Here is a 15414-nt window from a genome sequence, read left to right as displayed (position 1 = left end):
CACTACGGGTCAACCAGCAGGCCAGAGAGGACGCAGTAGTTGGCAGAGCGGTCCTCAAGCAGTTGTTCCGTGACTCCTACCCTCCTCCAGAGGTAAGCTTGTGATTCACCTAATGTGGAATGGATGTGAACAAGCACTCAAAGAAGAAAAAACGGTTACTTACTTTCTCGTAACTGTTGTTCTTCAAGATGTGTTGTTCACGTCCATTCCACCACCCACCCTCCTACCCCTCTGTCGGAGTCGCCGGCAAGAAGGAACTGGAGGGGGTCAGGCCAGCAGGGGTAGATGTGCACGGTGCAGTGGTGCCACTCGGGGGGCCCCGCCGGCCCAACGGGAGCCGCTAAGGGAAAAAGTTTCCGGCGTGCGCACACCTAATGCGGAATGGACGTGAACAACACATCTCGAAGAGCAACAGTTATGAGAAGGTAAGTAACCATTTTTTCTGATGACTTAAAGGGTAGAATTAAATATAAATAACATGTCTGGTCAGATGTTGCATGAAACTGAGTGTTTACACATTCACGCAGGAAGCAAGAGAGCACTAGGTAGGATTTAGTCAGAGTGATTACTGTAGCTTGCTATAGTTAGTTTCCATGGCAACCTCTCATCTGTATGAACCAATTTTCTTAAAAATATCGTTTCCTTTAAGCAAGCATGGAATGATATTGTATGTATACTTTACATTCCTGTGTCAAAAAGAAACATAACTATTTAACCGATACCAGTGCCTCATAGAATGTACCCTACTACTACTGATGAGACCGTGATGGCTTTAGCAGTTTTTCACCTCTTCTTTGCACTGACAGTGCAAAAGTCAGGTTTGGAACCAAAAGACAAGATTCTGCTCAATGTTGTTGCTCTTCCCCATACCTCCTCCTTGTGGTGTCTGAAATGTGTCTAGCCATTCCATTTTCTCTTTGAATTATGTCAGCATTTCTGTGTTCCACCCCTACTGACTTGATAGGCAGCACTTAATTTATATTACATATTTGCTTACTTCCACCTGAGAAATTTTCTTTTGTTTTATCTCTATAGTGTAGTGACGAGCTTACTGACATTTATATTCAATACCAAAGTGACATGCAATTCACGACAATGTGAATCACAATTTATCTCCTTTGGTCTCCTGTAAAGTTGAGACTGCAAATAATAAATCTTCCCAGTATCAGAGTTATTTATTTCCCTTCAAGGATTTTCTCCAGTTTTAAAGGGAAAATGAGCTTGCATTGCACTCCTTATTTTTTTATGACCCTTACCTGGTCTGTGAGCAACACCAGAAGGGACGGTCTAATTTGGAAAGGGATCTGACTTGTCCCCGACCCACTAGGTGGGACACAGAGACTGCGGGGATTGTTCTCCATTTCCCCCATGCTGACCAGTGATGAGGTTAGCTGAGTGAATGGCAGGTTTGAGCCTCTAGCAGAAGCGGCCAAACTGAGGGCTGCCATGAACCTCTGAGGCGAGCAAATCCGCCAAAAAGTGCAGGACCCACCAAGGCAGAGGAGGAACTTTGTCACACTCCTGAAAATATACCTGGAATAATCCATCTAAAACAACAAAAACTGTGAGTAGGACAAGGAAATGCGTTAGGTTATCTTTTGGTTTGGCTTCTGAATTTTCCTATGCTACAGATGTAGTTTCATTCCTGTTTTTGTAACTGTGAAGCTGAACCCAGAGGGAATCCTCTGTGTGTTTTAAATCTGTTTATTACTCTGTAAAGTTACCTTCCATTCTGATTTTGCAGGTGTGATTCTTTTACTTTTTTCTTTATAAAAAAAGTTCTTCTTTTAAGAACCTGATTGATTTCACTGTCCTGAAGACAAAGGGTCTGGTCTGTGCTCACATTGCAAAGGCAACTGGTTGGTAGTTTATTTTCAAGCCTCCCCAGGAAAGGGGGTGAAAGGGCTTGGGGGGATATTTTGGGGGGATAGGGATTCCAAGTGACCGTTCCCTGAATATTTTGTGTAAATCACTTGGTGCTGACAGCAGTATCAGTCTAAGGAATTAATGCCTTAGAGAAGTTTTAACCTAAGCTGGTAAAATATAAACTTAGGGGGTCTTTCATGCAGGTCCCCACATCTGTACCGTAGAGTTCAGAGGGGGGGTGGAACCCTGACAACTTGAAGTTGTATCATCTCACCAATCTCTAAAAAAACATAATAATGTTCCCTAAAATAGTTATCTGAACCCTACACCTCACTTCTCATTAATGGCTACTTTTCTATGTAGACATTTTTTTTCAGTTCTTCTAACTGAAATATCTAAACCACTGGTATTGCAGAACATCTGCTGTAGATGTGATGGGAGGAAGAGGAGTATGAGAAGAAACGGGAAAGGGGCAGACAGGTACATCTTTGATTTAGCTACAAGACAGTTGGTCATGAAGTCATTCATCTGTAGCTTTGGTTGGTGAGAAGAGGATGGCAGCTGGATGAGAGGGGATCAAAGTAAAATTTGGAGGAAAGGAAATCCAGGTAGCAAGTATTAGGACTTTGCAGTTAAAGGGGAGGAGAGAGGTAGGATGAAAGATAGAGAGGAACAGTAGGTGTAACTGAAGGAAGTTTATTACAAGCTAGGCCTAGAATTATAGTCAGTAGGACCAGCATTTTGCATTTCATAACAACACACTGTAAATGTGATCAGCTGCATCACTTTACACTTTTCAAGCGCTTTCTTTTGTCACCTACAATGACACTAGCTATGCGTGTCCAATGCCCTTAGAACCAGATTCTCATTTACATTAAAGCACCTTTGCCCTGCCAGTGTCAGTGCACAGGGAAATAACATTGAGTTATTAGCTAGTTTCTGTCCAAACTGACATAAGATTTTTCTCATTACTTGTTGAAAATTATGCTGATATATTACATGAACTCATACATGTTTTCACCCGAAATACAGATTATATTTTTAATTAACAGATATAATATAAAGTAAGCTCTTCATTCAGCTATGCTATATAAATTAAATCACCACTTGTCATCTGCCAAACTCCCAAGTAAAACACACATGTTGGATGTTATTTTCTTGCTTGCATTCCTTAGGATAGAACAGAAAAATATTTCCATATGGTTCTACAGATGGGAAATAATAATTACGTTTAAAATATTGCATTGCTATTAACATTACATAACTGCAAACTCGTCAGGTTTAGAAGAAAAGTTCCAAGGTTACCATGGAAAAGTATATTACATCTACCTTATCAGTTGTCCCCAAAACATTCCAGGGATTTATAGTTCACTGTCCACTATGAATCCAGGTCTTTTATTACAAAACACCCACCTGCACTAACCTTCATGCTTCTGTTAACATCAAATTTTGTAATATCAAAATTAATACAATATAATTTGCACTTTCCCTGGCTCTGTAAAATTTAATATAAAAAAGATATTTCTGTGCAATTCTCTCTGTAAACTAGAAAATTTTGCTAAGATATATAAATGTAGAAAAATCTGACTATTCAGTAGTTTGCAATATTTAACGTCACTGGACCTGATCCTCAGAGGAAGTCAATGGAACTATGCCATTTTACATGAGCTGAGGAACTGACCCATAATCATTAGATTTGATCTAGCATAATTAATAAATCAGTATTGTCCTGTGATGCCTTGATTTTTATTTCATGAACTAAATCTTTTTATCCAGGAAGAACAGCCTTGGATTTTTACAATGGTTATTTTAAAAATTAAAAAAAATTGTTTACCATTAAAATATGTGCTATACCCTTTTCCAGCAGCTTGTGGCACTGCAGAGCAATATTGCTCTGTAATTTTTTTTTTTTAAACTGGCATATGCTACAATGGTTTGTTGCATGCATTTTGGGTAACTGACGATTCCTAAGAAAAATGAAAGAATAAAAAGTCAGACTCACTATCAGGATCAAAAAAAGAAAAGGAGTACTTGTGGCACCTTAGAGACTAACATATTTATTTGAGCATCAGCTTTCGTGAGCTACAGCTCACTTCATCAGATGCATCGACTAATTTTGGCTGTTTTAAATCCACTCTGTCAGTGATAGTAGTGAAATGTGCCAGCACTTGTTGAAGAAACATTAGAGCCATATCAATGATTTCTTAATTCCTTGTTCTCAGGCAGCACCTGCACAAATAAATTCTTGGGAATCAAAAGAAGAGCCCTGGTAATGGTTTCCTGGTAGTGTATGTTTTCTATGACATCCATCTAAAATCTTTTTATTGATAAAGCTGTAAGAGTGGTTTGCTGACCTGTCACAGCTGCTCCACTCCGATTAAAGTAACCTGTAGGAGTTCTTTAAAACAAAAGTTCTTAAGAACATATTTAACAATAATCAGATGTTGTAGGCAAAAGCAGGGCACTGTCTTCCACTAAGAAATAATGATGCAATACAATAAAAGGTTATATAACACTGTAGTCATTGCACTGTGCACCTTTATGAGCTGCATACATAACAAAGAAATAAATAATGAATAACCATATACTTAGTGAGTCTTCCCAGCACTTTACAATATATAATAAAAGAAAACAGCAGGCTAAATTGGTATAACCTAAAATAAGCTTAATAGAGTATAATATACTTACTTAAATCTATATCATGTGATCAAGTATTGTCTTTTCTACATTAAAGCTACTAATAATTTCCTCTACACGATTCAGGAACTCTGCAGGCATCACAAGTTTTAATTGCCACACTCCTTATATACCAGCATGCCACATGAAGACATTATTAAATGAAACGGCAATCATCAAACCCAATTGTATGTTCTCACTTACAATACTGTAGCATTTTGTCTGTGACACTATGTAAATTTGGAAACTGAAGTTGGGAACATCTTGGTTTAATTAGCTAATACATAAAATAACTTAAGAAAAAATACTTAATATGTAAAAAACTGCAATGTTTTCCTGAATAAGGTTTTTTTCTAGTAGGCCCATTGGTACCTGAAATTGATGAATCTCTTTGACTGTTGATACTTGATTTAATCTCAGATACTGCCTTTAAATATGAGAAATGGATAATTTGGGCACTTCTAAAGAATTCTTCCTCAAGGTTGTCCCTCCCAGATATTGTTGGCCAAATCTTCAGAGGTGTACTTGTAGAGTTGGGTCTACATTTTTTGCTTGTGCTCAGATTAGGTATACACAACTTTTAATGTATATAGACAAGTCACCGCTTATATAGCATTATATACATGTTGCAAATGAGAATTACATATGCATACAGGCACCATAGCCATTAGTGGAGAACATGCTCAACTTTATGGTCTAAATCGTCCCATTGACTTTGATTAGGCTACTCACAGCACATAAAGTTAAACATGTTTGTAATTGTTTGCTGGATCGGGGCCTAAGATGTCCACAGCTAATACCTCCCAATATTGGAAATACTGTCATTATGTCCCACTCCTAACTTCAGGAAAATAATTCAGTTCTTCAGTTACTACATTTGGTAATCATCGACATTAGAAGAAAAAAATCAAACAAAAAATTGCCATTGCTCTCAGCAGTCTCAATTATATCTAAATCCACAACAGGGTACCATATTCATAAATCCACTAAACCTGTGATGAACTATTGAGAATTACATTAAACCAAGATGCACACAAAATATATTTTTATATATGCGCACTTACTCATATACACATATATATATACACACAGTATTATGAATCCACATCCCAATGTGAAACAGATCTGTTACAAGTATTCAATAAATCTGAATTCTTTTTGATTTACAGAATAGTCTGTTACTGATGTATACGTATAGCAGGTATTATAGAATCAGAGAAATGTAGGGCTGGAGAGATCATCTACTACAACAACCTGTGCTAAGGAAGGACCAAGTAAACATAGACCATTCTGACAGATGTTTGTCCAACCTGTTCTTAAAAACCTCCAATGATGGGGATTCCACAACCTCCCTTAGAAGCCTATCTCAGTGCTTAACTATCCTTATAGTTAGAAAGTTTTTCCTAATATCTAAACTAAATCTGCCTTGCTGCAGATTAAGCCCATTACTTCTTGTCCTGCCTTCAGTGGACGTGGAGAACAATTGATCACAGTCCTCTTTCTAACAGCCCTTAACCTATTTGAAGACTGTTATTAAGTCCCCCCTCAGTCTTCTTTTCTGATGTCAGAACATGCCCAGTTTTTCTAACCTTTTCTCATAGATCAAGTTTTCTAAATCTCTTCCCACATTTGTTGCTCTCCTCTGGAGTCTTTCCAGTTTGTTCACAGCTTTCCTGAGGTGTGGCACCAAGAATTGGACAGGGTACTCCAGCGGAGGCCCCAACAGTGCTGAATAAAGTGTGACAATTACTTCCTGTGTGTTGCATATAACACTTCTGTTAATACCCCCTAGAATGACACTAGCCTTTTTTGCAAGTGCATCCTGTTGATGACCTATGTTCAATTTGTGATCCACTATGACCCCCAAATCCTTTACAGCAGTAATACCACCTATCCAGTTATGCCCCATTTTGTAGTTATGCATTAGATTTTTTTCCTTCCTAAGTGAAGTACTTTGCACTTACCTTTATTGAATTTGATAGACAGACCAATTCTCCAATTTGTCAAAGTCCTTTTGAATTCTAATCCTGCCCTCCGAACCCCTGGCAGCTTGGTATCATCTGCACATTTTATTAGCATACTCTCCACTCCATTATCCAAGTCATTAATGAAAATATTGAATGGTATCAGACCCAGGACTGACCCCTGCAGGATCCCACTAGATACACACTCCCAGTTTGACAGGGAACCGTTGATAACTGCTCTTTGAGTATTGTCTTTCCCCAAGTTGTGCACCCACCTTGTGGTAATTTCATCTAGACCATGTTTCCCTTGTTCATTTATGAGACTGTCATGTGGTACTGTGTCAAAAGCCTTACTAAAATCAAGATATATCAAGTCTACTTCTTTCCCCGCATCCAATAGGCCAGTATCTCTGTCAAAGAAGGAAAATTGGTTCTTTTGGTGGGTTTTGTTCTTGACAAATCCACACTATCTGTTCCTTATAATCCTATATCCTCTAGATGCTTACAAATTGTTTGTTTAATAATTAGTTGCAGTATCTTTCCAGATTTCAAAGTCAGGTTGACTGATCGTAATTTCCCGGGTCCTCTTTGTTATACTTTTTAAAGATAGGTACTGTGTTTGCCTTTCTCCAGGACTCTTGGACCTCAAGCACCCTCCATGAGTTCTCAAAGATATTTGGTAATATTTCTGAGATTGCTTCAGCTAGTTCCTTAAGAGCCCTTGGATGAATTTCATCAGGCCCTGTCGACTGGAATACATCCAACTTATCTAAATATTTTAACCTGTTTTTTCTGTATTTTGCCTTGCATTCCTTCCCCCTTGTTGTTAATATTAATTGTGTTAAGTCTCTGATCACAGTTAACCTTTTTAATGATGATTGAACCAAATTAGGCATTGAACATCTCAGCCTTTTTGATGTAATCAATTATTAGATTTCCTTCCCCGCTATGAAGAGAACCTATACTTTCCTTCATCTTTCTCTTGCTCCTAATGTATTTAAAGAACCTTTTTTATTGTCTTTTACGTCCTTTGCTAGGTGTAACTCATTTTGTGCCAAAGTGTTTCTGATTTTGTCGCTACATGCTTGTGCTATTCTTTTGTACTATTCCTTCGCATTTCTTCCATATTTCCACTTTTTATAGGATTTCTTTTTGATTTTCAGGTCACTAAAAAGAGCTCCTGATGGAGTTATATTGGCCTCTTAGTATTCTGTTCAGGATGGTTTGTAGTTGTGCATTTAACATTATCTCCTTGAGAAACTGCCAGCTCTCCTGAACTCCCTTTTCACTTAGATTTTCTTCCCATAGCACCATACCTACCAGTTCTCTGCATTTGTCTGATTTTCTGAAGTCCTTATTCTGTTTCTCTCACTCCTTCCTTTCTTTCATATCATAAATTCATCATTTCATGATCAGTGTCACCCAAATTGCCTTCCAACTTCAGATTTGCTACCAATTGTTCCCTGATGGTCAGAATCAAGTCTAAAATGGTTGTACTTTAGTTACTTACACCACTTTCTGAAACAAACAGTTGTCCCCAATACATTCCAAGAACTTACTGGAAATTTTGTGTTTTGCTGCATTACTTTTCCAGCAGATGTCTGGTACTACTGGGTACTACCAGGTCTTGTGTTTTGGGTATTCTTGTTATTTGTCCTAGAAATGCTTCATCCACCTCCTCTTTCTGATTTGTTGGTCTATAGTAGACCCCTACCATGATATCACCCCTATTTTTAACCCTTCTATCTTTACGCAGAGATTTTCAACTGATCAACAAGTGTATATATTCTTAATGTAAAATGCAACATCTCCTCTGTTTTTGTTCTGCCCATCCTTCCTGAACAAGCTATACTCCTCTATACCAATATTCCAGTCATGAGACTTATCCCAGCAAGTCTCTGTGATGCCAGTTTAGTTATAACTTAAATTACATACTAATATTTCCTGTTTAACTTCCAGTTCTTTCTATATTCAACAATCCCAACATTTAGTTTAACTTCTTTGGGGAACATACACACCAAGCTCCTCAAAAAGACAATGATGGTCCTGAAATGTTTCATGCACATCTCCCAGGTTTTCTGGGATGATGAAGTCTCAAAAGTATGATGCTTTGAAAATGTAGCTGTAATTTACTTTATAAAAATTATTCTTAAAAATAATCAACCTTATTATTAGGTTGCACAGGTTAAAAGCATGCTTGGGACGGGAGCGTACAAAGCATATAATATCCACACTTGAAAAGGGCAACTGTGTGGGAAACAAATTACTGCTTTCAATGATATTATGCATTTCAGCAGTATGGTTTTGCTTAAGAAATGATAGAATCTTTCAAAACAGTGAACATTTTAGGGTCACCTGGCATATATTAATGTATTTTGAGGGCATAGAAAGTCTGGAAAATAAAGAAGTTTTACCATGAATCAGAGTCAGTTTGGAAACAAAAATACTTGCTGCTTCAGTTGTTTTTTTACTTCCAAAAACTATAGTCTTCTGAAGACCTTGTGCCTATATCCCTAGGCCACATACAGGTAAATGAAACAAGCCCAACTTCTGGTCCATCTGTAATAAATAGCTTTAAAGAGATGTGCCTAAAGATACTATTTCAGATTGATCAAAAATAGGGTTGGGATTGCTAGAAGCTCCTACATTTTTCTCTAATGATTACTTAGAGATTATGATAATGATTCCCAAATAGCTGACATAATCCAGTCTTGAGAGATGCCTGGAGCCCCATGTTCATCAAAGGTGCAGGAATAGATAAATTCCTCAGTTCTGATTTATTCCTCTATTTAAAATGTTCATTACTTGCAGATCACCTGGAACCTGCTGGGCCACATAGTAAAACATGGTTTAGCAACAGAATCAGGGCACACATCTGACTATGGCAGAATCCAGTGGGAGGCATATTTCCAAGGATACAGAAACCGTAGAGCCAAAAAGGACATAGTGGCAGCCATACTGGGTGGCACTGGAGTTGGGGTCTCCTTATGTAATTTGTATGACATTGAGGGATTATACCTTAAAATTAACCCACTAACTGATTAGTTTGGTAAAGCCATTGAAAAAGGAGGAGGGATTAGTTCTTTAACTTTGCAACAGGAGGTGTCAGTTATTAGCAATATGTACTCCATTGCGCAAACTTTTAAATGAATTCATATATCTTTAAATACTTTAATTCATTACATAACAATAATGTTTCTCAAGCAATTGTATGCAGCATATATGGTACTAAACTTGTTATGCATTCAGGAAATATTTTATTCAAGAAATAAAAAAATCAACTGGGGGAATGGTCAAGATAGTTAAACAGCCCACTTATATGGACCTCATTAGGGGGAAAAGGAATTTACAATATTGCTAGGCTAGAATGTGGATCCTAGGAACCACATGAAATTAGCAATTCGACTGTGCCAGTTATAATCACTATTCCTTTAGGGATAGGGGTCCCTAAAGACTTGGCATATGTTAACAGCATGTGTACAATAGAGAATGGGACCCATAAACAGCATTATCCCAGCGTGACGATGGCAACACAAGGAGAAGAGGAAATAAGCACAACCTGCTGTAAATGAATCAAGTACAAATGGTTCTGAGAGTGTTCAGTGTGAATGAGCAGGACCACAAGCGAGGGAGGTTAGGCCCGAATAGTCGTTAAAGAGAGAGTAAAGGAAGTGGTATAGCCTGGAGACACAGTATGTGCTCTCAGTTATCACAGCTTCTCGATGGGGACAACACCATGCCAGGGGAGCCTGGATGGATTTTGTCTGAACCTCAGCTCTCTGACTCAGGGTGGAACCCATGCCGTATGGCCAAGTTTGCAGATTAAGGAGAATGTGACAGAGGCTGTAACAGACAACACCAAATGGGAGTCACTGGTGATCAATCTCTTTTCACCTAGACCTCCCTTGTCCATTAACACCAATGATTCAGTACAATGGAAAATAGAGCCCAACTAATAGCCGAGCAACAGGAAACTGGGATAATACTGTACCAACAGTGAAAACACCCTGGTGGGCTGTACCAGACAAGGTGAGCTTGCACCTCCCTGGTTAGTACTTTGAGCCTTTAATAGTGGTTAAAATGATTACAGCTACTGTGGCCTTGGGAATATGTTCCTGCCTGGTAAACTTTAAAAAGAGAGCACAAAAAGGCAGGATTATGATACGGATTAAATGAATGCTAATATAAAAAAGAAAAAGACGGTTGAATGTAGGCCTGGCTTGACATGAGTGACAGGATTATGGAAATAAAAAGATCAGCAGGCTGAAAACAGAATGTTTGTGCTAAGAGAGGTAAAGGGGCCAATGAGCTAAGAGACAGAATGTCTGAACTAGCTAAGGTAAGTGGCAGAAATACCAAGGGAACCATTTACAAAGAACAAGATATCAATGGACAAAATACACTGGGAATTTAAAAATGAGGTAAAGAGTATTTTGAACATGGACATGTGCATGAACAGAGCATGCTGTACAGGGAATGGTTCCTACAAAGTAACCAAACCAGTCCCAAAATGTGTGATGCAATGTATAGTAAATGCACTGAGATGTGTAAATGTATATAAAGAGGGTTTCTATGTAACTTTGAGTCTGTGATGTGCCCTGTGTTTGAGTCTAATCATCTTAGTGTGGCATTGCTGTATGCAATAAATATACATGAGTGACGAAGTCTGGAGTCAAACTGAGTTCTTCGAAGCTGAGTGGAAAGAAGTCTCAGGGGAATCCCAACAGTTCAGTGCTTGGGCTTGACAACCTCTTTCTTGTAGTATGTCTGTGCCTTTATCCTAATCTCCAGGAAGGCTTAAATAATCCTTACAAGATATGCCTAGCATTTACTAGGAGCAAGCAAGCAAACATCAGAAACAAAGAAAAATGTCTGCTTATAGAAATGGTCTAATTAATCAAGTCCTCTCTCACTGAAAACTAGCACAGCAGGGGAAAGGAGACTTGGAAAGGATAGGCCTGGCTTCCTCAGCCACTGAGGAAAGCTGGACTTTATGCTGCCTCCTTCTCCTCGCCTGGAAACAGCAGTAGAGCCCAGGATTTGGAGACAGATGACCAGGGCAGGGGGCCAGGCAGATCAGGCAGCAGCTCAGAAAGTCTTTATGTTCTTACCTCCATTGTGGGAAGCAGTTCAGTGAGAATGGAATGGCAGTGATAAGCAGATCAGGTGTTTATACTTTCTCCATGTCTTCGCCCAGTACCAGCACAGAATAGAGGAGAACTGAATGGGGCGGGGGTGGAAGCATATAGGACATGCAAGGTAACCAATGCAAGAATGCTAGAGGGAAGATCAGATGCTGATGCTCACCGTGTCTCCTCTTCTACAAGCAGCCAAAGCGTGGGGTGGACTGGCAATGGCAGAAAGAGGCTAGCACCTCAGGCATCACTGGAGTAGCAGTGAATCAGTCTGCACTTTGTGGAAAAGGCCACTTTGATCATTTTCCACCTCTTCTCACCTGGAGACATCAACAGGAGATCAATGACAGAGCCGCGGGGAAAATGTTGATTTTATGATGGAGGCCACTATGTTGTAATTTATGCTTGTCTATGAACATGTGTTTTATGTGGAAGCGTGTATCACATAATGCGTTGACCAGTTGGTCTGTCAATGCACTTAACCATTACTGTCTATATAGCAACTAAAATTGCACTGTCTTGTTTTATTTTATAGCTCCGTAAATCAGTTTTCAGCATCAGGGCAAGAAATCTTCTGGAAAAGGAGACAGCAATCAATAAAATCCTTAGGTAACAAATAGGGTTAATTTGATTTGTTTTTTTCTATCTTTTGGATGACAAATGGATCTCATTAATGAGTAATGAATTATTTCTAATCTGTTTCTTCTGCATGAGTGCTAAAGTATTAAGTCAGTTTACAGTGTGTGCTTAATATTTGTGCCAGTGTATCTCTTTGCATTAAAAAACACAGCTCGTTTTTACCTCTTTGTGTAAATGATAATAACTGATGATAACATGCTCTTAAGGTATATTATTCATGAACACAGTGGCAAAAGAGAGATCATGTTTTATAATATGGGGTCAAATTTTGGCTTTTTCCACCTTTTCCCTTAGAGTTAACCAAAATATCACTTTTAAAAAGCACTTCTATTTTGCACTCGTGCCTGGGAATTCCAACACAATCTTTGCACAGGAACCCAAGTGGAGTACTCCTACCAAACACATAAGTAAACTATGCAAGAAAACACAGAAAGAAGACCTGTAGATTATTAACTGTGTGGGACTGATTGTGGACCCCTTACAATGGTGATCACATGCAAAAGTAGTCCCAATACATGCTCAGCAACATGAGGAAAGGATACACAGTCCTGGCCCTATGCGTTTCAGAGGAGCAAGAATCATGTCATCAAGTTATCCTGAGTTCTCACCTTTCTTCAGCTTTTCATGCCAGTTTTTGTTTTACATTGTTTAAATTAGAATTATTAACATTCAAATTATATATTAAATCTGTGCCAACAATTTATAGATCATTAGTTTGTTGCTACCTACAGTCGTGTATCATCAAAGCTTGCACACCTACAGTATATTTTATAAACTACCACTAATAGGGAAATAGCAGTACAAATCAGGAATAATTGATTAGAAAAATACAGTTGTGAAATGAGAATAAATACTTTATGAAGAGCACTCCAGTATGAAATTACAGTTCAGTGCAAGTCCTGAACTGTGAATATGATTGAAAAGTGACTCGTAATTACATGCAATTTGAGAAAAATTATAGCAGCCACCTTTTGTTGTTCTTTTTAATATTCCTAAAGAATAAGTTACAGTAAGTGCTGTAGAGATTAACACAACTTTAGCTTTCGTTAAAAACTATGGTAAATGTGACCAATTAGCAATTCAGCTGGTTATGCTTTGTCAAGATGTGACTGCAAGGCCAAAAGTATTCATTGCAAATAAAACTTAGGATTCTTTTTTAAAGCATTTCAATTACCTAAATGTCTCTTGGTTTTATAGAAGTTGCCCCATGGAGAAATAAGCAGTTTCTGCATGCTAGTCAAAAGCCTTACAATACATTTTTATGTATTGACTTCTCAGCAGCATTTGACGAAAACACACAGGTTGCTGATATATAATCATGAAATTCCACTGACTCCAATGGGGTTACACAAAGTGTCAGTCAGCTCAAAGTTCAGCTCAGACAGTATCCCATAGGAAATCCACTCATGGGCTGCTTTTATCTTTTTAAGGCTCCATTATTTCAGATGCAAGAATAACTCATGTAGAACAAAGGAAACTGTACAATTGAAACGCACGGAGTTTCCTATGAATTCTTCCATCACAATAGTGAGGTTTCCTTTCCTCAGAAGACGTCTGCAGTTCTGCTTTCAGAACCTGTGGACTCCTGGTAATTTATCTGTCTCTCACTGCAAGGGGCAGCCACACAGATCCCCCTCGTCTCTGCTTTGCTAGCAGCCTGCTCCCACTTGTCCCTTCAGAGCATGGCATCTGCAGAATCTATGCTTCCAAGGGAACTTTTGGCCCTGGAATCCCCCCTCAGGGACAGTTTCACAGGACAGAGCATGGTATCTGCAGAACCTATGCTTCCAAGGGAACTTTTGACCCTGGAATCCCCCCTCAGGGACAGTTTCACAGGACAGAGGAAGAAGCAGTCCTAATGTATATTCACCACCAGGTGCTTTCCCACCCAGATTTGCAGAGTCAGACTTCCTTGGAGCCCTTGTGGGGAAGTTTTGATGGTAATGGGATCCTGCCACTGGGGCAAAATGTTTGCTGGCACAGCTGCCTTTTGCACACCGACAAACATAGGATGCATAAGGCCTTCAAGGAATAATAGCCTCAAGAGTGTAGCTTATTCATTAACAAAGAAGCAGCCTCCTTATGAGCAAGAGGAACAGGGAGTTTTCTTGGCAACGAGTAACTGCCTCAAACTGTTTCCATACTCTGCTGATTCCGATGATGCCATTTCTACACTATAGTTACTGGGCCCGCAGCAGGTGTCACAGCTTCAGTATTAACATGCTAACATAAGAAATCATTTTCACAACATAAGGGATGGATTTGCTGGTGCAGAAAGTCACTAAATATGAGGTTTTCTATGACGGTGGAGCCTCAAAGAGGGAGCTTGCAAAGAAAAAAAAAAGATGGGTGTGAAATGTGATAAAATATCACTGCTAAACCCAAGCTTACTGTTCACAGGAAGCAGAAAAACTCAAACTTGCATGAAGATTATGGTTTTTCTTTGTACTGATCACAGCTACTGTAGCTGAGATATTTGAATTTCAGCTACATTACAGACCTGACAGTGAAAGAATTGATTTTTGTACCTTAAACACTCAGTAACAGTTCAAGCTGCCCTTCTCTAAAGATTCCCACCAAAAGGCTTTTAATCATTGTCTGTATGGATGAAGGTGGGTATAAGTGCTTCTCTAAATTAAAGCTGCTCTGGAACAACTTCAGTTTGCTCAAATTACTTTAACAAAAAGACTTTTAATTCTGTTCTTGCTGCTTTATGCTTTGTGCTGCCTTTTTTGTCCTTCTTACCCACTCTTACTGAAGAATATTTTTTATCAAATTCTAAATATTTTAACATAAAGCAAAAGAGTGCAAATTATACACAATGGGATGAATTCCATCTTTGTGCATCTCTTGAATGATCATTTGGGGGGAGGGATAGCTCAGTGGTTTGAGCATTGGCCTGCTAAACCCAGGGTTGTGAGTTCAATCCTTGAGGGGGCCATTTGCAATCTCTGGCAAAAATTGGGGATTGGTCCTGCTTTGAGTAGGGGGTTGGACTAGATGACCTCCTGAGGTCCCTTCCAACCCTGATAGTCTATGATTCTATGATTTAATGCTTCCATTGGTGGCAATGGGGGCTCTACATACCCTTCCAAGGGCAGAACTTGGGACCAAATGAAATGGAATTGAAGATG

General features: G+C 38.9%; 1 protein-coding gene across 4 annotated transcripts in view; it reads left to right on the top strand.

The window, feature by feature from the left end:
* Nucleotides 1-15414, top strand: part of NALCN (sodium leak channel, non-selective) — a 342791-nt gene that overhangs the window by 270426 nt on the left and 56951 nt on the right. For all 4 annotated transcript variants that reach the window (XM_084629335.1, XM_084629334.1, XM_084629337.1 and 1 more), the window contains one exon: nt 12177-12250. In XM_084629335.1, coding sequence (XP_084485461.1) covers nt 12177-12250 — 74 coding nt within the window. The remainder of the gene's footprint in view (nt 1-12176; nt 12251-15414) is intronic.

This window comes from Lepidochelys olivacea (genome assembly GCF_965140295.1).
Source record: "Lepidochelys olivacea isolate rLepOli2 genome assembly, chromosome: 1".
NCBI classification, from domain to species: domain Eukaryota; kingdom Metazoa; phylum Chordata; order Testudines; family Cheloniidae; genus Lepidochelys; species Lepidochelys olivacea.
The sequence above is the reverse complement of the archived record's forward strand: the minus strand, read 5'-3'. Positions and strand labels throughout refer to the sequence as shown.